The sequence below is a fragment of the Physella acuta genome, unplaced genomic scaffold, assembly GCF_028476545.2.
Source record: "Physella acuta isolate Inbredline_101_S28 unplaced genomic scaffold, ASM2847654v3 ptg000119l, whole genome shotgun sequence".
Classification (NCBI taxonomy): Eukaryota; Metazoa; Mollusca; class Gastropoda; family Physidae; genus Physella; species Physella acuta.
Genome location: NW_026731639.1, coordinates 548,637 through 574,438, shown reverse-complemented (window position 1 = coordinate 574,438; position 25,802 = coordinate 548,637). Strand labels below are relative to the sequence as shown.

At 40.2% G+C, this 25,802-nt stretch overlaps 1 protein-coding gene across 1 annotated transcript in view; it reads right to left on the bottom strand.

Moving 5' to 3' along the window:
* The window catches only part of LOC131934871 (uncharacterized), a 57,190-nt gene that overhangs the window by 8,402 nt on the left and 22,986 nt on the right, over positions 1-25,802 (bottom strand). Inside the window, exons 2-5 of the mRNA XM_059291020.1 lie at positions 22,367-22,501; positions 10,511-10,723; positions 7,308-7,491; positions 5,371-5,561 (exon numbers count right to left, since the gene is read on the bottom strand). Of these exons, the coding sequence (XP_059147003.1) occupies positions 5,371-5,561; positions 7,308-7,491; positions 10,511-10,723; positions 22,367-22,418 (640 nt within the window). The 5' untranslated portion in view covers positions 22,419-22,501. The remainder of the gene's footprint in view (positions 1-5,370; positions 5,562-7,307; positions 7,492-10,510; positions 10,724-22,366; positions 22,502-25,802) is intronic.

Below are 25,802 nucleotides of genomic sequence, written 5' to 3'. Positions count from 1 at the left end.
GACACAGCGCATGCGTGTCAAGTAGTTTTAGATTTGTCGTCTGCTTCAGGAAATGGTTGCCACAGCTGCAGGACAACAGCGAGAGGCGTGTGACGTAACAGCGAGGGATGAGACAGAGAGTGACGTCACTTTATAGGAAGTAAATGATGACGTAACGATAAATGATAAAACGACTATTGACGCTACTGCATCTTGACCGTGTTGTGTAGAAGTCACATATAATTATGTCATAATAATATATGACGTCAAAGATGTCGATGTAGCAGTAGTTAGACAAAGACCTACACAGTATACCAAAGTTGAACACTCCCATTTCTTAAGGGTCGTCATCTTATTTTATAACTCGATTGAGATACGAGTGGTTTATTATGTTGATATATTGAGACAACTAGAGTACGAGCGTGAAAGAGCAATATCTATATTTGTATCTTTGTTTCTTACCATAGCCAAATTTATTCTACAGAGAAAGGTTTGATGAATACGTTGACGTCACTGGCTTACGTTTGTCTTTAAACCCACACAATAAAACCTAAATAAAAACATACGCTCTTGTCTCTGATGGAGGTGGTAACGTCAGAATTAGTTTTTTTTTACTAAAATAGTTTAGATCAATAACTTATTTTAAGAAATATCAGCATTTGCAATAGGAAATTGTGTCCGTTTATGTATGAAGAGGGCGGGAACCCTATGTAATATGATAGGTAATGATCAATGCAAACGTTAAATTTTATCGGGTAGTAGAGGGTCGACGCTAACTTTTCTATAACGTGAAAACGATCCAAGGTTATTTTTTTAAAATATACACTGAGTAAGTTGCTAAAATAAAGTTTGCTTTTATATTTATACATACATATCAAACTTTTATCTTTTATTTTTTTAAAGATGCATTAATTAAACACTTAAGTGATGCAATAAAAATTCCTTAAGACTTAATAATTACTTATTATCTATTACGGAGGTTTAACGGCCACATATTTACCTAGAAGAAAATCTCTTTCCCAGAAATGACCAGGCACCAGTAGAATAACCGCCTCATCCCGTGCCTGGTTGGGTTTGTTTACGTGTGTGGTGTACTGGGGTATGGGCTCACAACACAAGCGACGTGCTGGGGTATGGGCTCACAACACAAGCGCCGACCGCGGCAGAAATCACAGGATAAAACCGAAGATGTGAGTCTCGCTGGTTTCCTACCTCGGTCTGAGTGAGTACTTCACCGCTGGGCTGGCCATGTGTCGTTCGGGTCAGAGTGCTCATTGTGGCTATTTTTAGAAACAATTCAAGCCGTTGTCGCGTCCAACGGAAAAACCCGGTAACGGCTGGCAAGGAGTTGAGCACTTGTGTGTTGGTAAGTACGGGCTCACAAGGCCGTGACTAAGGCTGTAAGAGGTGCCACCCACTACTCGCTTTATGGGAGGGGTTGGGGGAGGGGGAGAAGCTGGGGAGGGGACTGAAGAGGGAGTATGTATGGTTTTGATTCTGCTAACCTCTAACTTTGGAGATGTAGGAATTGTTTGCTGATCAATAATTTTGTCAAATACCTAAGTTTTATTTTGTATTTTGAGGTGTCTATATTTAGAAAGCCTAAAGTTATAGGCCTTCTAAAATGCTGAAGTTTACTTTAAATATTAAAACTTCTGTGACACTTCATTTTGAAATAAAATGATATATTAAATCCCTCTAAATTTATATTTTGGGGTGAATTTTCATTAAAATTGAAGTCTATATTTATAGATATTCTTAACTGTACATTTTGAAAGTATAGTTTAAGGTCAATTTCCCACACAAAAAAAAGTTAGCGAGTTGTCATCTGATCCATTGCTGAAGTAAGAAGGGAAGCTTTTGATTACTATTCCGTTATTCTATAGAATTCCTGAAATCGGCAGAAAAAGTACAAAATAGATCGTTTGGTACTTTACCTAAGCCAGAGAACCACTGACCTAGGCTTTCTATAGATAGCCAAATAGGGGACACGGCAATCTTTCCCTCATAGTAATCACAGTCTTACCCTAAATCCTGGAATTATCTTGTGGTTATGGTTACGTTTAGGGTACAAATTCACATTTTTTCTCTTTTTTTAAAAAATAGGTTGTTTAAAACATTTAACAATTACTGTATATGGTTTATTTTGTACTTGCCCCCCCCCCCCCCAAAAAAAACTATTTCTCACAGATTCCAGACCTGTCCTGCAGTCTCTAAAAAATCCAGAGCCCTATACTCAATCACTCATGGCAGCTGTACAATATCTATAGCATTATAGTGTTTAGTGGAAGATTCAAGGAAAAGATCGCAGACCAGCTGGCAAAAAATTGGGGGTAAGAAAAAAAAAAAACCAGAAATGTCTCTACAACCAAAGAAATTCAAAGATTGATAAAAAAGCAAACAATTTCAACTGTGATCTGACACGCACACATACTACACAGAAGACGGCCGCCTATTACACATTATCACGCAGAGAACAACACATTATCTTCAGACTTAGAACAGGCCACAACTGGTTGAAACAGCTATGTATACAAAAACACCTAAATCTTGTGTCTAGTGAAACTCGCCCTTGTGGCATGGCCTCGAAGAATGCTACAGGACTGATGCACGTACTATCAGGCGCGGTCTAAACTCTGGCCCCTATACACCCCTATACACCCCTATACACCCCCATACACCCCTATACACCCCACTCAAAGAAAAACTGTAGGGGTTTCCCGCAGATCTGGAGACCACAGTCCAGTTCATCCACGATGTTGGGCTTGTTGTCCGACTACTCCGACATAAACATAATTAAGAACGATAGACAAAAGAAGATTTTGTATTTCTCACTTCTTCCTAAACATTTTATTATTATACCGCTCTATCACCATTTCACAAACATTAGCAAAGTATGAAATTAAAGTTGTATTGGATATTTCATAGCCAGGCATGGGCCATACATAGATAATTTATTTGTACATTGGAGATTAATTCACTATGGTTTTGTTGGTAATGATGAATCATCCTCTTCCCACCCCTCCCTTTTTTTATCTACCACAAGGACTCGTCACATACACGCTATGAATCAATACTACAGAATGATGTCGTTTTAACATCTACACCATTTCATTGTAGCTATAAATAGACTCACACATCCATTCGCTGTTCTATCTCGTACACACGAGAGCACTAATTAAGCTTAATTGTCTGCCGTATCAACACAACATACTGCGTTTTGTCGGAGCACCTATCGCAGTCATGCAAGAAGGGGCGCCCCATCCCCCAGGAAGCGGTCACTTGAGAACTAACAATGGCGGCCATGTTGTAATTGTTAGATTGTCACGTGATCGCTGGTACTCCCCAGTCACCAAGTGCGGCATGGAGTGAAGCGATACGTCAGTTGATTGCTGTCTCGACAAGGGAAGTGACTGAGATATTGGAATTCAAGGGGAGGAGACGGTTGGGTTGTCGTTACTTGGATTGTCTTCTAAGTGGAATAAAGCTTAACACTCGATTTACTGGTTTTTAGTTAACAAAAAGTAAATATCAAATAATCCGGTCATCGATAATTACTTCAAATTTCTTGTAGAAATTTCATAGTGTATTTATTAAAGTATCCTAGACACAATACCCACATCAAACCCCACACTCTATCCCACCCCACCCTACCCCACAACCTACCCAAGACCCTACTCCACAGTCTCTCCCGCCCTTACCCCCCCCCCCCCTAGCACAGTAACTAAAGTTGTAGACGGTAGAGTTGACCTACACTACAATTAAGTCTCTCCATAGATTCATCTTTCAGCATGAACCGGGTCAATTATATTTCTATCAAGTCGAAAATTCAAGTACAAATACTTGTGCGTTTCCTTCCTATAAGATTTGACTCACAATGTATTTAAATGTAGACTTGAAAAGTTTAAGTTCGTATTCTAGCCTCTACAATTCTAAAATAAAACAAATTTTCAGGATAGGCGACGGTACACTTAAAAAAATCTAACCTATGTAGTTGAATTTGTGTTTGCTATTTGTGTTAAATGAATTAACATATAATCAGAAAAAATGTTTCTGTCTGGCTCTCTCTCGTTTAGACAATCCATTATTTGTCATAGTAAAAATTAACGTTAACCACAACTTTGATAAAAAAAAACTTATAGAATAATTTGTTTTTAAAAAGTTTTGTTTTTGAGAAATCATAATTTCTTACAACACTGCAAGTTTACATTGTTAAGTATATTTACTTAAATTGTTGTCTTGATCATATGATTTTATAATTTTACAAATAACCTTTCACAGCTAAAGTTCGATAAACATTATGCTGAGTTTTAAGGCTTAATTTTATTTGCCCTTTATAGAAAGAAAATGCCATTTATTTCATATTTATTGATTTCATCTGCATATATTTCTTCATGATTGTGTAAGTTTACATTTTGCGTTTTAGTCTCCACTTTGAAGCCTTTGTAGATCTATAAATTCATTAAAGGGAAATAACTCTTCCTTTAGAATTAGATGAAACCCATTTCTTTATAATATCACAGATGGGCACTGAATTTTGAACCTCAACACCATTTGTACCACCATATGTAGCCTGTCGTATTTTGTCGCCCAACACCATTATCTCACCACTTACCACATTAAACTACGTCATATTGGGGAATAAATTAAAAAAGATAATTCTAAAAATTAAGTTAAAAAGAGAACTCACCATGGAAGGCCAAGAAAAACCTAATCAAATTAAAAAGAGAACTCACCTTGGAAGAATCTAATCAAATTAAAAAGAGAACTCACCTTGGAAGAATCTAATCAAATTAAAAAGAGAACTCACCATGGAAGAATCTAATCAAATTAAAAAGAGAACTCACCATGGAAGGCCAAGAAAAATCTAATCAAATTAAAAAGAGAACTCACCTTGGAAGAATCTAATCAAATTAAAAAGAGAACTCACCATGGAAGGCCAAGAAAAATCTAATCAAATTAAAAAGAGAACTCACCATGGAAGAATCTAATCAAATTAAAAAGAGAACTCACCATGGAAGGCCAAGAAAAATCTAATCAAATTAAAAAGAGAACTCACCTTGGAAGAATCTAATCAAATTAAAAAGAGAACTCACCATGGAAGGCCAAGAAAAATCTAATCAAATTAAAAAGAGAACTCACCTTGGAAGAATCTAATCAAATTAAAAAGAGAACTCACCTTGGAAGAATCTAATCAAATTAAAAAGAGAACTCACCATGGAAGGCCAAGAAAAATCTAATCAAATTAAAAAGAGAACTCACCTTGGAAGAATCTAATCAAATTAAAAAGAGAACTCACCATGGAAGGCCAAGAAAAATCTAATCAAATTAAAAAGAGAACTCACCATGGAAGGCCAAGAAAAATCTAATCAAATTAAAAAGAGAACTCACCATGGAAGGCCAAGAAAAACCTTGCCCTGTGCCTGGCCTGGTGGGGGAAGTACACGATGTCCACCGCCCCGCACACGGTCAGGCTGGTGACGTTGGCGTCCCCCACACACAACTTGTCCATAGTCCGCTGTCCGGTGCTGCAGTCTGTCCCTGAGACCATCAGGCCAGCGCCGCACCCCTCTATCGCATCACTGGACCGGGGGAGAGGAAAGGTGATAGGTCATGTGATGTTTGGGGAGGAAAGGTGATGGTCAGGTGATGTTTGGGGAGGAAAGGTCATGGTCAGGTGATGTTTGGGGAGGAAAGGTGATGGTCAGGTGATGTTTGGGGAGGAAAGGTGATGGTCGGGTGATGTTTGGGGAGGAAAGGTGATGGTCAGGTGATGTTTGGGGAGGAAAGGTCATGGTCAGGTGATGTTTGGGGAGGAAAGGTGATGGTCAGGTGATGTTTGGGGAGGAAAGGTCATGGTCAGGTGATGTTTGGGGAGGAAAGGTGATGGTCAGGTGATGTTTGGGGAGGAAAGGTCATGGTCAGGTGATGTTTGGGGAGGAAAGGTGATGGTCAGGTGATGTTTGGGGAGGAAAGGTGATGGTCAGGTGATGTTTGGGGAGGAAAGGTGATAGGTCAGGTGATGTTTGGGAGGAAAGTTGGTGGTCACGTGATGTTTGGGGTGGAAAGATGATGGTACTGTGATGTTTGGGAGTAAAGGTGATAGGTCAGGTGATGTTTGAGGAAGAAAGTTGATGGTACTGTGATGTTTGGGAGGAAATGTGATGGTCAGGTGATGTTTGGGAGGAAAGTTGATGGTCACGTGATGTTTGGGGAGGAAAGGTGATGGTACTGTGATGTTTGGGGTGGAAAGATGATGGTCACGTGATGTTTGGGGAGGAAAGGTGATGGTCACGTGATGTTTGGGGAGGAAAGGTGATGGTCAGGTGATGTTTGGGGAGGAAAGTTGATGGCACTGTGATGTTTGGGAGGAAAGGTGATAGGTCATGTGATGTTTGGGGAGGAAAGTTTAGCGGTCAGGTGATGTTTGGGGTGGATAGTCCTTAATTAATTTTTTGTGACCGAACGAAAGGATATTTTTGAAAACTTTATTCGGCAATATTGTTCTAAATTATGACAGGAATCGATTGGTAAATGTTTCAAGTCGCTAAGTGTCTGGTTGCCGAGATATGGGCCAAAAACTGCCTTTTTCGAGTTTTTTTGGCTTTTCCGGGAAATCCAGGAAGGAATTCCGGGAATTGTTTTGGCCCACAATCATCCTCGGAACTTGCTTAACATATTTGCTTTTGGAACTAGTCCTCGATATTGCTTCGTTGATGAAGAGATGCGACTTAAAGCTGCGGACACACATCCATCCATCACCAGAAATGACGAGTTAATAATCGCAATTGTCCAGTATGGAAATTGCGCTAAAAAGTAATTAGCGATTCGGGTTGTGATGAAAGTCAACTTGGTGTTAACGAATACATTGCCGTATTTACTAATAGAAACAAATATATAAAATATGATATTAAAAAATAGCATATGACTGTAACAGATATAATAAGGTGTGAGTAAAGTTTGAAGTTAACTGAAAACCTGGTGTAAAAGTGAAAGATGTAAAGAACGGAAAGTTATCAAAGATTGCACAGTGTTAACAAAGTAACAATTTGAAAAGACAAAAATATCGATCTTTGATAAAGACAAATGATGACAACAAAGTACGAAGTTAACAAAGGGAATAATTATTGATAAACTACTTTGTTAACATGCCGGCATGATGTTGAAGAAATAATGTTAAGATAAAAGATGATGACACTGAACAATGCAATGTTAACAAAAAAAACAGTTAAAGAATGATGACAAAATACCATGTTCACAAAAATTGTGTGATGTAAAAAAACTATGTTAACAAAGTAGGGATACACCGTTAACAACTAGCCACCCACCTAGCTGCCATCTCGTGTTTGGTAAGGATGACGCCAGTGTCTGGCCTGGGTTTGAACCTCCATCGACAGGAGCTATTCAACGCTGTGGGGGCTGGATAATGTGGATTCTGTAGGTATCCATAGATCCATTCGGTGTCTATCCAGGTGACGCCACACCGTCTAGAGGTCGGGTGGATGGAACTAACTGTAGGGTTAGAAAACAAGGCATGGTCATGTGATGCTGTTTTATGTCAAACTATTGGATATCATAATAATATGTCAAACTCGTGGATATATGAAGTGTAGAAAACAAGACATGGTAATTTGATGCTAGACTTTATAGTAATCAGGTGTTATACCTGGGACCAGGGGTTGTGTGGTCAGAAGTATGTGGTGAAACCGTGATAGCGTGATAGTGTGATAGCGTGATAGTGTGATAGTTTGATAGCGTGATACCGTGATAGTGTGATAGTGTGATAGTTTGATAGCGTGATAGTGTGATAGTTTGATAGCGTGATACCGTGATAGTGTGATAGTGTGATAATGTGATAGTGTGATAGTGTGATAGTGTGATAGTGTGATAGTGTGATAGTTTGATAGTGTGATAGCGTGATAGTGTGATAGCGTGATAGTGTGATAGTGTGATAGTGTGATAGTGATAGTGTGATAGTGTGATAGTGTGATAGCGTGATAGTGTGATAGTGTGATACCGTGATACCGTGATAGTGTGATAGTGTGATAGTGTGATAGTGTGATAGTGTGATAGTGTGATAGTTTGATAGCGTGATAGTGTGATAGTGTGATAATGTGATAGTGTGATAGTGTGATAGTGTGATAGTGTGATAGTGTGATAGTGTGATAGCGTGATAGCGTGATAGTGTGATAATGTGATAGTGTGATAATGTGATAGTGTGATAATGTGATAGTGTGATAGTGTGATAGTGTGATAGTGTGATAGTGTGATAGTGTGAAACCGTGATAGTGTGATAGTGTGATAGTGTGATAGTGATAGTGTGATAGTGTGATAGTGTGATAGTGTGATAGTGTGATAGTGATAGTGTGATAGTGTGATAGTGTGATAGCGTGATAGTGTGATAGTGTGATACCGTGATAGTGTGATAGTGTGATAGTGTGATAGTGTGATAGTGTGATAGTTTGATAGCGTGATAGTGTGATAGTGTGATAATGTGATAGTGTGATAGTGTGATAGTGTGATAGTGTGATAGTGTGATAGTGTGATAGCGTGATAGCGTGATAGTGTGATAATGTGATAGTGTGATAATGTGATAGTGTGATAATGTGATAGTGTGATAGTGTGATAGTGTGATAGTGTGATAGTGTGATAGTGTGAAACCGTGATAGTGTGATAGTGTGATAGTGTGATAGTGATAGTGTGATAGTGTGATAGTGTGATAGTGTGATAGCGTGATAGTGTGATAGTGTGATAGCGTGATAGTGTGATAGTGTGATAGCGTGATAGTGTGATAGTGTGATAGTGTGATAGCGTGATAGTGTGATAATGTGATAGTGTGATACCGTGATAGTGTGATAGTGTGATAGCGTGATAGTGTGATAGTGTGATAGTGTGATAATGTGATAGTGTGATAGTGTGATACTGTGACACCGTGATAGTGTGATAATGTGATAGTGTGATAGTGTGATAGTGTGATAGTGTGATAGTGTGATAGTGTGACACCGTGATAGTGTGATAGCGTGATAGTGTGATAGTGTGATAGTGTGATAGTGTGATAGTGTGATAGTGTGATAATGTGATAGTGTGACACCGTGATAGTGTGATAGTGTGACACCGTGATAGTGTGATAGTGTGATAGCGTGATAGTGTGATAGTGTGATAGTGTGATACCGTGATAGCGTGATAGTGTGATAGTGTGATAGTGTGAAACCGTGATAGTGTGATAGTGTGATAGTGTGATAGTGTGATAGTGTGATAGTGAGATAGCGTGATAGTGTGATAGCGTGATAGTGTGATAGTGTGAAACCGTGATAGTGTGATAGTGTGATAGTGTGATAGTGTGATAGTGTGATAGCGTGATAGTGTGATAGTTTGATAGCGTGATAGTGTGATAATGTGATAGTGTGATAGTGTGATAGTGTGACACCGTGACAGTGTGATAGCATGATAGTGTGATAGTGTGATAGTGTGATAGTGTGATAGTTTGATAGTGTGATAGTTTGATAGTGTGATAGTGTGATAGTGTGATAGTGTGATAGTGTGATAGTGTGATAGTGTGATAGTGTGATAGTTTGATAGTGTGATAGTTTGATAGTTTGATAGTGTGATAGTTTGATAGCGTGATAGTGTGATAATGTGATAGTGTGATAATGTGATAGTGTGATAGTGTGATAGCGTGATAGTGTGATAGTGTGATAGCGTGATAGTGTGATAGTTTGATAGCGTGATAGTGTGATAGTTTGATAGCGTGATAGTGTGATAGTTTGATAGCGTGATAGTGTGATAGTGTGATAGTGTGATAATGTGACACCGTGATAGTGTGATAGTTTGATAGTGTGATAGTGTGATAGTGTGACACCGTGATAGTTTGATAGTGTGATAGTGTGATAGCGTGATAGTGTGATAGTTTGATAGCGTGATAGTGTGATAGTGTGATAGTGTGATAGTGTGATAATGTGACACCGTGATAGTGTGATAGTTTGATAGTGTGATAGTGTGATAGTGTGACACCGTGATTGTGTGATAGTTTGATAGTGTGATAGTGTGACACCGTGATAGTGTGATAGTTTGATAGTGTGATAGTGTGACACCGTGATAGTGTGATAGTGTGACACCTTGATAGTGTGATAGTGTGACACCGTGATAGTGTGATAGTGTGACACCTTGATAGTGTGATAGTGTGACACCGTGATAGTGTTACACCATGATAGTGTGACACCGTGATAGTGTGACACCGTGATACTTTGACACCGTGATAGTGTGACACCGTGATACCGTGACACCGTGATAGTGTGACACCGTGATACCGTGATAGCGTGACACCATGACAGTGTGATACCGTGATAGCGTGACACCGTGATAGTGTGACACCGTGACAGTGTGATACCGTGACAGTGTGATACCGGGATACCGTGACACCGTGATAGTGTGACATCGTGATAGCGAGACATCGTGATAGCCACAGTGACCAGTCACATGACACCAACCTACCATTGTAACATGAGTGACCAATCACGTGACACCAACCTACCATTGTAACAGTGGTAAGAGAACTCCAGCGATCTGTCATAACCGCAGTGACTCGTCACATCACACGTCGGTCGTCCCATACACTGACGTTTGACGTACTCCGGCGTGCGTCGCTCTCGATTGTCCGTGACGTCATCGATGAAAATCAGAGAATCGTTGCAGACGAGAAGAGGTGATGCGCATGTCTGACGAGTGCATGCTGGTCTAGCAGGGTCTGAAATAGACAGGGCTGTTAGAATGGAAGTTGCTGGTAAAAGCTGTAAGACAAACGATAATTTGGTTTATGTTTATGTTCGGGCGGGGGGGGGGGGGGGGGTGGGGGGTGGGTAGACGTTCTTTGGGGGCCTGAAAGAAACTTTGCCGGGGGAGAAACGACATGAAACTTCCGGGGGTGGGGCGGAATATATATTTTCAATGTAAATTATAGATTTTTGTTTTTCATTTTCATCCGAGGCGGGGTCAGTGTTTCTTCCAGACTTTTTTCTCCGGGGGGGGGGGGGAGGGGGTGGGGGGGACGACACTTGAAAATTTCGGGGGAGGGTAGACTTTCTTCGGGGGCGGACAATGTTAAAAGTATATATTTTCTATTTAAATTTCATTTCGTTTGGGGGGGGGGGGCGGTAAACTATAAGAGATGCCTGGAAGAAACTCTGGGCGAGGTACTCCCCCCCCCCCGAAAAGATACTTGAAAGAAACTCTGGTTACGATTAGTGTGCGGACTAGGGTAATAAAAACGTCAGCATTGGGTATCAGTCTACAACTTCCATCGCAAGTCTATCGGGTGTATTTGGGTTTCTATTTTTAGTTTATCTTACAAAAAAAAAGTGTTACGTAACACATCAACTCCAGCATTTTTTTTAACCAATTTTTTTTTTTAATTTACAACTGCGGTGTTTAATGAACAGGTTGTACACACGACGGCAGAAGATTAATTGGACACAGAAATGGCGGCCTAGTTTGCGCAAGGTAAACACAATAAAAAAGATAAGATGTAACGAACGATTCCATTGGCTGCCCTCGCCCACGGGCCGGTCGCGTTGATATCAAGTTATCAGCGGCTGCTTGACCTCGCTTATCATTCGTCGAGCCAGGACCACGTGACCGAGACTAGAATTGCTCGTCGTCGTCGTTTCCCCCCCCCCCCCCCCCCCCCCCCCCCCGTCTGCTTGAGTTCAAGTGAGTTCAGAACCTGTTGGTTTATCCTGTGTTTATATTATTGTATGCACATCTAGTTTAGTTTGTATGAGTGGTGTGATGACGCAAGATTACGTCAGACATGTTTAGCAGATATAGGTTAGCAGAAACAGACGATAGGCCTAGTTGGTTGGGTAGAGAGGCCAATGGGCGCACAGGGCTGACCGGTCACGTGGGACGGTCAGCTGACCACTGAGGCGTGGGGCAGTAGAGCGATAGGCGAGGACGGTGATAGGTAGCGGTCAGAGACGGCCGAGAATGTAGATAGTTAGGAGATCATGATTAGATAGCGAAGAGTAGAGAAGGTGTTAGGTTGTAGAATGTAGATAGTGTTAGGATTGGTCGTGGGAGTTAGTAGTATAGTGAACAGTCAGTAGTAGAAGTAAATAGTACAGTGTAGATCAGTTAGGTAGAAACTTGAACATATATATCATTTTAATAAAGAACAATTATAGTTGAACTTGAACTGCGTGTTGTTGGATTCATTCGTTACCGCCTTCTTAAAACCCCCACCCTCACATCTGGTGGAGCGCGGGTCGAGGACAGGAAAGACAGTATATTGGTTACTCATGACGGAGTGTACTGGTGTACAGCTTTCTTAACTCAACACAACAGAGGGTTTCTTCAACCGGAACGAGTTTGGATTACCAACACAAGGGAACAGTCAACATGTCCAAAAAGATAAGTACCTTCCAAAAATTTTTTAAACGTTTGGGTTTAGACTTGTGCTGGATATTTGGTGCCAGCGGTTTTTCTGCCTCTTTCTTATCTGTTTCTTCAACCACACTACCCTTAAAAATGCCTCCATTGTACGAAGTGGGCACTAAAACTGAGCTTAAGTCAGGCCTAGAAGAGTCAGGTAGAATTAATAACTCGTTACTAGATATAAATGTTCAGAATACAGTCAAAGTGAAAAGCAATTCAAGAACTATTGAGGATCCAGATATTCTGGATGAATTGATTATTAGGCTTGGACAATACACGACAACAGAAAATCGAGACTGGTTATTAACTGTTAAAGAATTTGACGTAAAAACTCTAGATGATCCAGATGCTATGGAAGATTTGATCAATAGAATTGTAGATTACAAGGTATTCGGAGATCCAGATTCCTTGTTGACTGAAGAAGAATATGATGCAAAGATAGATGCCGAGTTAGCAGAGAAACAAAGAGAAGCAGAAACATATATTGCCGGACTTAAAGAAGAAACAGAAAGAATTCGTAAAGAAAGAGAAAAATTGAGAGAACTTTGCCAAGCCAAACAAGAAACGGTGCAAAGTTTAGATACTAATAATAACAACCAGACAGCTGAAACAACATTTTACTATTCCTACGATTCAGATTCAGATGACACGTTCAGTGAAGCAAGCGAAATACCTACTACAAAAAGTGAAACACCACATACACTCCAAAAACATAATAGCGCAAATCACAACATTCAGATTAACTACAGTCAACAAAAACACAATTACAGAGTCAGATGCTACTATTGTAATAGAACAGGCCACAAACAAATAAATTGCAGAATACGATATTATGATATACGCCAACAAGATGCACAACGCAACAGACCAAAATATAGACAGATTAATAGAATGGCATTCATATCATCGTTTACAGAAGCCAGTAAAAGAACAGACACATTTACGTCAAAAATTAATAGCAGATACGCCACAGCAATTAGGGACACACACTGCTCAACAGTGGCAGTACGTAACACATTCGTACAACACCACCAATACACAGGCAGAACACAACGTGTTCACAGCTCAAGAGGCAGCACATATGTTTGGCCAACAGCTATAGTCACCATAGCCACACCCTCAGCGTGTAAAACAGTTGAAGCAGCTGTTTTTAAAAACGGGCCATACGATGTGATATTAGGAAATATTAGAGGTGTGAAACAATTTAGAGTTGAAACTCGAGTGAACTACTTAGAACAACTAAGCCAACAACGCTCATCTTCAAGGAACGAACCTTACCAGAGACCACAGAGAAACAACCCTTCACAAAACCATAACCAACCAGTTGAAAGAATCCACCTACTAAACACATCAAGCTCGTTACCAACATTTAAGTCTAAAGTAAACGGACAGATAGTAAACGCAATTCGAGACACTGGTTGTTCGACAATGGCAGTAAAAGCCAAATTCGTTAAAACATGCCAATATACAGGCCGATATGTAAATGTGGAATTATTTGGCGGTATAATCGCAGAATACAAAACGGCATTGATCAATATTCAAACCCCATATCTAACTGGTCGTGTAATTGCTGTGGTCACTGACAATGGATCATATGATCTGATCATCGGAAACATAGTGAACAACGAAACTATTTCCCGAGTGGAAATCGACGATTGGGTACAAAGGGAAATAATTCAGATGGTCGAAACAAGAGAACAAGCAAGAAAAGCAAGAGAAAGCAACAAAAGTCATGAACCACCCGTCGACCTAAGTAGTCATCAAGCAGAAGGCCAACAGAACAATGCCATGGATAATACTGAGACCAAAAACATTTGGGAACAAGAAAATTTTAAGCTAGCACAACAAGAAGACCCGTCACTAGAAAAGATATTTAGACTCGCCCGTAAACACTCAATTACTACATCGAGGTCATCAGAACACTCTTTCTTTATTAAGAATAACACGCTTCAAAGAAAATATAAAAGCAAAGGACAAGAAATAAACCAATTAGTAATCCCACAGAAATACAGAGCACAAATTCTACACCATGCACACGACCTTACACTTGCAGGACACATGGGAAGAAAGAAAACAAAACAAAGAATTGAAACTACCTTCTACTGGCCGGGCATGGACAAAGACATCTCACAGTACGTGAAGTCATGTCAGACATGCAGGAATAGAGATACCACTAGACCACCCCAAGCCCCATTACAAACCACCGATTTAGCTAACAGACCATTCGAAAAAATAGCGATAGATATCATAGGACCACTGCCTACCCCATCAAAACGTGGTCACCGATACATCCTCACAATAGTCGACTTTGCAACACGTTGGCCAGAAGCCTTCCCACTAAAGACGATAACATCTGAGGATATAGCAGGCGCTCTACTCACGTTCTTCTCAAGAACCGGGTTCCCGGACACCATACTGTCAGATCGGGGCACACAATTTACCTCCGACTTAACAAGACAACTCACGAGTGTGCTGGGGATTAAGCAAGCATTCACGACGCCCTATCACCCTCAAAGCAATGGCGTGTGTGAACGACTAAACGGCACCATTAAATCGTTATTAGACAAAGTCTCTAAAGACAACCCAGAAAACTGGGATACCATGCTACCATGTATCCTATTCGCCTACCGAGAAATACCTCATTCTTCTACTGGATTCTCTCCATTCGAACTCGTCTACGGCGCCAACCCCAAAGGCCCCATGGATATACTTAGGACACTTCTCTACAAACAGAACATAGAACAAGAAACCAGAACAACATATGAAGCCATTGTCAATCTTAGAGAAAATATAATCAATGCATGCCAGGAAGCAAAGCTCGCGCTACAAGAAAAGGGAGAAATAGCAAGACACAGGGTGAACAGGAATAGAAAGCTACGCCAGTTCACAGTAGGGGAACAGGTCAGAATACTGTTACCTTCTAAGCACAACAAATTACAGCTTGCATGGCAGGGTCCATTCACAATCACAGCCAAAATTTCAAATGTAGATTACCAAGTCGAAATAAAAGGGAAGAAAAAAACGTTTCACACAAATATATTGAGCCCTTACACCTTAAGACCAGAAGAGCTTGAAATTAAACAAACGGCAACAATAAACTGCGCAGAGTTACACGAAGATGACACAGACTCGATCGGCAAAATATACACATTACCTACTAGCAAGGAAACATGGCAAGATATCAAAATCGGCAGAATGCCGCCAGAAATCGAAAAAGAAATCAAGGAAATATTAGAAAAATTTAAAGAGGTGCTATCCCCACAACCTGGTAAAACAGATACAATCGTCCATGATATTAAGTTGACTTCACTTAGAGCAACCAAAATGCCCGCATACAACATTCCCATACATCACAGAGAAAACGTACAAAACCAAATCCAAGAATTATTACAAGCTGGAATAATAGAACATTCCGACTCTTCATATGCTGCTCCTATTGTATTAGTAAAGAAAAAATCCCACGACCTTAGACTGTGTATTGATTACAGACAACTGAACAGCATTACAATACCAGACGCAGAACCAATGCCAAATCCAGAAGACTTATTTGCTAAACTTAAACAGGCTAAATACTTTACAAAGCTTGACTTATCCAGGGGTTATTGGCAGATACCAATAAAAGAAGATGTGAGACACCTAACAGCCTTTATAACACCATTTGGCTTGTTCCAGTGGAAGTACATGAGTTTCGGGCTAATGAACGCACCGGCTACCTTCAACAGACTCATGCGAAAAATACTACAGGGTCGAGACGACGTCATATCCTACTTAGATGACATATGTCTGTTCCACAACACCTGGCAAGAGCATGTGAGAGGACTGGAAACGCTGCTGGAAATATTAAAGCAGCATGGACTAACTGCTAAACCTAGCAAAATAGAAATAGGAATGGAAGAGATAGAATTTTTAGGTCACTCCATTTCACAAGGTCAACAAAAGCCACTCCAACCTACAGTGAATAAAATACTGAACATAAACGTGCCGACATCAATTAAAGAGGTCCGTAGCTTGATCGGTCTGTGTAACTACTATAGGAAGTTTATACCCAATTTCGCCACCATCATAGAGCCACTAACGAATTTAACAAAAACGGACAAAAAGAATAAGAAACTACTGTGGACAGAAAAATGTGAAACAGCACTAAACAGGGTAAAACAAGCATTCGCATCGGAACCTATTCTCAGATTACCAAATACAGATCAACCCTTTATCCTCTGCACGGATGCCTCTTCGGTCGGTATAGGTGCATGTCTGTTACAAGAATTTAACAATGAACTCCACCCAGTTCAATACATTAGCCGAAAATTGTCGTCAGCTGAGAAAAATTACGCAGTCATTGAGAAAGAATGTCTGGCTATAGTCTGGGCCATAAACAAGTTTGCCAGATACCTGGCCGGTGCACACTTCACTTTACAGACCGACCACGCGCCCCTACAAGCACTAAAAACAAAGAAGCTGTCAAACGCAAGACTGGTACGCTGGGCACTGAGCTTACAAGATTATCAATTTGACATTGTTCCTGTCCCCGGCACACAAAACGTGTTGGCCGACACGCTGTCACGCAACTAGAACATAGGTCATACAACTCTGGTCATCAAGAATGTTAGGAATTAAGTCGCCGAGAAATCGGCGTGAAGTATAAGTCAGAACTGAAGTCAAAGAAGTTATTTGAAGTCAGTCAAGTCAGTCAATGTTGTTAAAGTCGTTGAGGTCATAGTGACGTTGTTGAAGTCATGTTGCAGTCAAGGAAAAGTCATTGAAGTCACAGTGAAGACGTTTAAGTCGTCGAAGTTTAAGTCAGTCAGTGAAGTCTTTTAAGTTGAATTGAAGTCAGTCAGTGAAATCTGTCGTCTAGGTCAAGTTAGTCGGCAAATGGAAGTAGTTGAAATCGTCGAAGTAAAGTTAATCGTGAATGGGAAATAAGTCGTAAATTGAAGTCAGTGAAGTTACTGAAGTCAGTTAAAGTGAAATAAGTCAAGTTACTGAAGTCAAAAGTGAAGTCAGTCATTAAGTCAAGCCAGCCAGTTTTTGTCAGAAGTCAGATAGTGAGAGCTGCTCCACTATATGATTACGTGTTCAAATGTTATTTGAAACGGCACGATTATTATATACACTCACATGTCTATTCTTTTTGTGAAGCTATTTCTAAGCTCTAGTAGTGTTTACGTCTATTGAGTTTATTAGGCTTTACAGATTGTTGTTAGATTAGAGTGTACTGATTTTTTTTATTTGGTTATATGTTGTAATGTTATTTTTTTTATGGGTTTTATGCCGCCAGACAAATGTTCAGCACGTATAAATTTGGGATTGAGTTTTTTTTAATGGAAGGTACCTCTGTCTGAATACTTGTCTGCGCGGGCAATAAAAAGTCCACGTAAAACCATTGCTCATGGTCTCGTAATACAATTTCAGACCCACTACGCTTATTCAGAATGAGACGAGATGAAGCAGACACTTCAAAGAATGCCGCCACCTGAAGCCCTGATTACGTTGAGTTACCTGGACAGCGAACAGCCCTGCCGAACAGCGAATTGCCCTGGTCAAGATAGCGGACACATCGCCACCGCTTCGCCCCCGCACTGGAGTTGAATAACAAGACCGCCAGCTACGTACACCTACGTCGGCACATACAAAGGGTAGACGACCCATCGTCCAAGTTCCCAGCGTCGGAACGTTACGTCGTTGTTCGCCACCGCATCAGACAGCTCCAGTTCATCGCATAACCACTCTACGTGGACGTCTCAACCAGCGTTGAGTTTGTTGCGTCATCACATTGACCAACGAAAGTTACGCCTACACCCGCCTCACGGGAACTTACGTAGACCAACGCCACAACCCACCCACCACAGATGAACGCCAATAATTACATAACACTTACACACACACACACTTACACTGCTCGCAGAGCCCGTTCAACCAGTTACACATTTCCACTACATTCACTCAAGGCCAGTACACGACAACCTAGCCAGAACTGAGTTGCACATGATTGGATTCACACATACCATGAAACATAGACATACATTATCAAGCAGAGACACCACAGACGTCAGGATACTTGCACGAGAACTAGAACAATGACATTTTTTTATTCAGGAACACAGACACAAGAATTTATGTTTTGTAAACTGTGCTGTCCCATTTTGTATTTGATTTATATGATTGATGTTAGGGATAGAATAGAGTAGTAAGATAGATAGTTGTTGATGTATTAGATTAGTAGCAGACGCTGAAAAATATAATTTGTCAGCTACAGAAAGGGAGGGAGATATGTGATGACGCAAGATTACGTCAGACATGTTTAGCAGATATAGGTTAGCAGAAACAGACGATAGGCCTAGTTGGTTGGGTAGAGAGGCCAATGGGCGCACAGGGCTGACCGGTCACGTGGGACGGTCAGCTGACCACTGAGGCGTGGGGCAGTAGAGCGATAGGCGAGGACGGTGATAGGTAGCGGTCAGAGACGGCCGAGAATGTAGATAGTTAGGAGATCATGATTAGATAGCGAAGAGTAGAGAAGGTGTTAGGTTGTAGAATGTAGATAGTGTTAGGATTGGTCGTGGGAGTTAGTAGTATAGTGAACAGTCAGTAGTAGAAGTAAATAGTACAGTGTAGATCAGTTAGGTAGAAACTTGAACATATATATCATTTTAATAAAGAACAATTATAGTTGAACTTGAACTGCGTGTTGTTGGATTCATTCGTTACCGCCTTCTTAAAACCCCCACCCTCACAAGTGGGTATTCTTTTTTCTTCCGCTTGGTAATGGTATTCAGTTTCGCCTTCTTTATATTGGGTTGGTTTTTATAGTGTAGCTTTGCCTTCAAAAAATAACTTGTCACAGAGCTGCTTTCCCTCTATAAAGTAGCTTGGTTATCGTTATAAACACAATTTTCTTAATCGGGCCTCTCGGAAGCACGTCTACTCCCCCCCCCCCCCCCCAGTGTCCTGAAAATTTAGTTCGCCCCTCCTCCCCCCCCCTCCCCTCACCACGAGAAAAATGTGTGAAAGAAACTGGTTATAAACTTCCCCTCTATAAAGTAGCGTGGTTATAGTGAAACTTTACCTGTTGTGACACTCTAAACTACCTTTTAATAATGAATAATAATGTACAATAACAAAAAAAACGAAATACTCATAATTAGATACATATATACAACACTCAAAAGAAAACAGATTAGTCTACTGATACATACATACATATAAACAGACATACAGACATACACAAGGACAATATGCAAACAAATGAAACACATACTTAAAATAACACAGACATACATAAAAACACATTCAAACATCATACACACTAAAAGCATGCATGCAAGCATACACACAGACTATAATACAACCAGCAATACATCGACCTCCCACCCCGACCCCACTCCAGTTATTAATGACAATGGTATGTACCTCAAGCGATACCCAACAAACCACGTGACAAGCTACATAATGAACACCAAACCAGTCCAGCGTGAACAATAATTAATGAACATTTGCGATAGTGTAATCATCGGCTCCGTTAGCGGATAGGAGTTTAGTGAAGTATGGTTCGCTGCTGATATGGTAGTGTTTTATGTGTGTTGGTGTTGTGTACGTGTTGGATGTTGGTTGTTGTTATGGTAGTGTTATGTGGTAGTTGCTATTGTGTTAGTTGTGTATGGTAGTTGCTGGTGTGATAGTGTTATTGAAAGTTGATGTTGTGTACGTGTTGTATGGTAGTTGCTGTAGTGTTAGTGCTATATGTTGGTTGCTGTTGTGTTAGCATCGTATGCCTGTTGCTGTTGTGTACGTATTGTATGGTAGTTGCTGTAGTGTTAGTGCTATATGTTGGTTGCTGTTGTGTTAGCATCGTATGCCTGTTGGTGTTGTGTACGTGTTGTATGGTAGTTGCTGTAGTGTTAGTGCTATATGTTGGTTGCTGTTGTGTTAGCATCGTATGCCTGTTGCTGTTGTGTACGTGTTGTATGGTAGTTGCTGTAGTGTTAGTGCTATATGTTGGTTGTTATTTTGGTAGTGTCGTAGGTGGTTACGGTCGGTGCCATTATTGCCTACAGTTAAAGCGAATTATTTTCTGTTGCGGCTAACCAACGCAAGTGAAGGGAACCAAAGAGAACCAAGAATGCCATTGAAGAAATCTGTCAAAAGTGAGATGGGAGATGTTGGAGTGACATATCAGGGTGTGAAGAAAATGTGAATCTACAGAGTACGTTGGCCAAACGTCATGTTCATCGTAAACTACACACGGAGCCTAAAGAAATCAACTTTGAAAATAGAACATATCTATATATATATAATTCTCTTCTGGGATCAGTTAGAAAACAAGCTGCAAGCGCGCCTTTGCAGTCCCCTCTCTTCCTCTCTATCACTACCACCCCCACCCCACCCCCCCCCCCCCCCCATATGATCTGGTGAGCGGTGTTCACTCTGTTTACATTTTACAATCACAGAGACGGGTTTGGTGACGGCTATTAGGGGCAGATAATTTAGTTTGAAACGATTTTAAACTTAGAGGAGGTAACTAATAGGAGGCTGCTTTCACGTGGGGGGGGGGGGGGGGGGGGGGGGCTAGTATTATTTATTTAACTTTTGTTATGGCTTTCACCGAATCGGGTACTTGCAACGTTAAGCTTTAATTAAGACAAATATAAATGGAAGCAGTAATTAAGACAACTACAAATGTAAGCAGTAATTAATACAACTATAAATGTATGCAGTAACCTCAAGTATAAATTTGTAAATCACCATGACAACCGCAGTCGACCAAGATCCGCCATAATTATTTTCTTAATTATGTTTTAATTCAACCAAGACGTTTCTATACTATAATAAAACCATACAGCAAGCAATTATTGTCTCGTTTACACAGCCATAAGCTCAACTCTGATCTAATTTTAAACATTTTTTTTCTTTTTTTATTCACTTACGTGAAATAACTATCTTAATTAAAATAAAATGCAATAGGTAGCATTTTATACGTTAACCTAATCTTTTCCAAGCAAAACTAACTTACATTTTTTTTATATATCACTAGATCTGTATCAAATCACAGCTTGCTTCGTTTTTCATCTATTTTAAACTTTATTTTTTTTAACTCACTAAAGGGAGCTGACTCGGTTATCAGGAGTTATCTTCCCTTTTTGACACCGCAACATCCGGCAGTATCCACCTCTACAGGAAGTTGATTTTTTACACACATAATGGCGGACATGCGGCAGATATTTTAATTAATTATATCTGAGCTCTCGCTTTATACACCAGAAAGGTGTCTAGACAAGGTGTTACTTCTGGTGCACAGATTAACGCGGTGGATTATTGTCACGCGGGGAGATTAAAAACAATATGTGATAGTTTAAGTTTGGGGCTTTATGATCGCAATGCCATGTCAAATGACACAGTCGACTAATGACACCTCATCAACTGACAATGTGAGATGTCAACAGCAATTATCACTGTTGTGACAAATTCGAAAATTGTCAATGTCATTTTGATTGCCGTTAGATATCCTAGCTAGTGATATTCGTGGCAAATAATAAACTATAGTAATAGCTATTTTTTTCTAGTTTTTGGCTAATTACAAAGACTACTAAAAGTAAAAGTAAGTAAAGTTCCCTTTTCAAATCTGACGGGCAAGTGATGACATTGTAGAGTTCACTTGTTTCTGTGACCTCGGCATATGAGGCCCAGCCGCCTTTACTTTCCCTAACGTGAGTCAGGTACCCATCAGAGTTGGGTGGACTCAGGGACGGTGTATTAACTTGAACTCGAGACTTACTGGTTATCAGTCCAGCTCTCTACCGCTAGACCACTCCGTCCCAACCAAACACTACTAATGGTTAATTATTCTAGTGATATTCCTGGATAATTACCAACAAAACTCTTGGTTAATTGTTTACTGTTTGTTGCTGATGGTTCTAAAGAGGCTCATAGCAGACTGCACATTTTTTCCCCAGACATTTACCTTGTGATGCCAAATAAATCATGGATGATATCAGAATCCATTTTATATCCATGACGCCATGAAAGTGTCCTGCTTGTGACGTCACACGGTCACATTTTGACAACCTGACGACAACCCACCAGTAAACAGTCCAGCCTGGAGTGCGTAAAATAAAAAATAATCAATACATTATTGCATAACAGTAAACAGAAGTTATAATCATTTTAAAGCCGACCTTAGGGGGGGGGGGGGGTGCCAAATTGAAAGTTTGAGGGGGGGTGCAAATGAAAAGTTCGAAGGGGGGGTGCAAATCGAAAGTTTGTCCACGGGCGCCGGGAAGGGTCGCTACGCCTCTGTAACATGACCTACAATAGACATTAAATATGATTAAACTCAGCTCTGTCGTGATTTAAAGAAAACACATGTTTTACTTAAATTTCTCAACTCAGGTCGAATGGTGTAGATCAGGGGTTCCCATCCCTGTGCCCGCGGGCGCCATGGCGCCCGCTGAACGATTCGTATGTGCCCGCCTCTCACTATTCGACAGAGACAGAATTTTTTTCATAACATTATTTTAAAATATGATTTATTTTTATTCATTTGTTACAGTTTTAATTTTTTTTATTTTGACTGCCTAGGTTTTATTAAATATGTTCGATACTTGTCCTAACTTGTCTAGCGGCGAGCCAGACTGCACTATTTACGTTTTGTAAATACATTTCTCTGTGTGTATGCAATTTGAAAAAAATGCCAAATTATTTTATTATTTTGAAACAATTTTGTTTATTATTTATTAATACATTATGACTATAATATAATAATATAATAAGAAAATAAGAAAATAAATTATGGGAAAATGTTAAATGACAAGTTATGGAAGGAGTCGATTTAAAATAGGTGGTGCCCGCCACCCTACCGATATTTTAGAATGTGCTCTAGAGTAGAAAAAGGTTGGGAACCCCTGGTGTAGATAATATAGTCCCAAGCTGACGCACACAAGTACTAGTGACAAAAATCAAAACAACAGTATGTTTTTTAAAGTGGTGACACCAACAGCATACATAGCATTCAGTTGTTGATGTACAGCCCACCAACACAACATAGCTATTGCTGAAGTGGTGACACCAACAGCATACATAGCATTCAGTTGTTGATGTACAGCCAACCAACACAACATAGCTATTGCCGAAGTGGTGACACCAACAGCATACATAGCATTCAGTTGTTGATGTACAGCCAACACAACAGAGCTATTGCTGAAGTGGTGACACCAATAGCATACATAGCATTCAGTTGTTGATGTACAGCCAACACAACAGAACTATTGCTGAAGTGGTGACACCAACAGCATACATAGCATTCAGTTTTTGATGTACAGCCAACACAACATAACATAGCTATTGCTGAAGTGGTGACACCAACAGAATACATAGCATTCAGTTGTTGATGTACAACCAACATAACATAGCTATTGCTGAAGTGGTGACACCAACAGAATACATAGCATTCAGTTGTTGATGTACAGCCAACCAACACAACATAGCTATTGCTGAAGTGGTGACACCAACAGAATTCCAACATATAATAGGGTACTGTCTCCAGCCAACAACACGCACTAAAGCACCGTTTCCTCTCCCAGCTCAACATAACAAAACCTCAGGCATGTCTGTCCCATTAAACTAAACTTTGGAATGTGCCAAAGTAATTTAATCTGAAACGGAATACCTGTTTAGTGAATCAGAGAACTATAACAATTGTCTCCCATGGTGATAGAGGATGGTAACTAGGGGAGATCACTCGAAATCTTTTGCCTTGCTTGCGTATTGTAAATGGGAAATTGATATCATTGAATTGGGCGACGACATGATTTGTTTATAGATTCTAATACAAAGGACAAGCCAGACTTTACTTGTAGCCTCTGCAAGATGAAGTAAATCTGATGCTTTAAACAGGTGTCAAAATACTGTTTTCTTGGGAAAATATTGGGTTGTTTTTTTTTTTTTGTGATTAGTTGTTCGAAATTTTAATTATTTTATTGTCATCGAAAGTTAAGTATTGAGATATTAATCATTGGCTTGTCTTGCTACAATCATCTACATGACAACAGTCAATGGTTGGTTGTTCTTGACTGTGCTAGTAACAGATTCCATAGTGAAGATTTTTTTTTTCATTGCTTTCATCACGGTATCAGAGAATTTACCTCTTTATTCTTGGGTAACTTATATAGCCATAAATATGACGGTCTCTGTGTATAGTGTGTATGTTTGTGTGTATGTGTGCGTGTGTGTGTACATGTGAGTATGTATGAGTGTAAGACAGAGAGATACCGATTTCAGCCGAGTCTGATTTAGACAACGAGTTAAATAAAAACTAGGATTGGCACTTTCACTTTCACTCACACACTCAGGAAAACCCTGCTACTTTGCATCTGGCTCACAACAATGACACAATGGTCACACTGTCATAGGTCTGGGCAGGAAGTGGCACAGGACACAAAACAAATTTAAAACAATGACGCATTGTTTATATTGAACAGATTAGGTAGCTGATCATCACTTTTCACATTCCACCAACACAGCACTTGCCCTATATCCTACCACAGCGTCAGAAGCACATAACAGTGAGTAGCCTACTTTCATGTTTAAATCACCTGATCAAACCTCCCGGTAGCCACCTGTACATTTTGCTACCCACCTGTACACCTTGCTACCCACCTGTACACCTTGCTACCCACCTGTACACCTTGCTACTCACCTGTACACCTTGCTACCCAACATTTAGCATACATCAATACAGATGGACCTAACATTTAGCATACATCAATACAGATGGACCTAACATCTAGCATACATAATTGCTGATGGACCTATCACCCAACATCTAGCATACATCAGTACAGATGGACCTAACATCACCCAACATCTAGCATACATCAGTACAGATGGACCTAACATCACCCAACATCTAGCATACATCAGTACAGATGGACCTAACATCACCCAACATCTAGCATACATCAGTACAGATGGACCTAACATCACCCAACATCTAGCATACATCAGTACAGATGGACCTAACATCTAGCATACATCAGTACAGATGGACCTAACATCACCCAACATCTAGCATACATCAGTACAGATGGACCTAACATCTAGCATACATCAGTACAGATGGACCTAACATCACCCAACATCTAGCATAAATCAGTGCCGATGGACCCAACATCACCCAACATCCAGCATACATCAGTGCTGATGCACCTGTTAGAAGATCCCTTCCGGCAGATTCCTCTAATCTCCTGCCAGAGTTATCGTCTGCTACACAAACTATAAATCACCCCACCTGGTTCCTGGTGGTTTTACTACATGAAAGGCCTTTGACCGCATCTACGTCATTGATAACTAGACATGCGCAGCATAGATACACGCTAGAAATTTAATCACGTGGTTTTTTA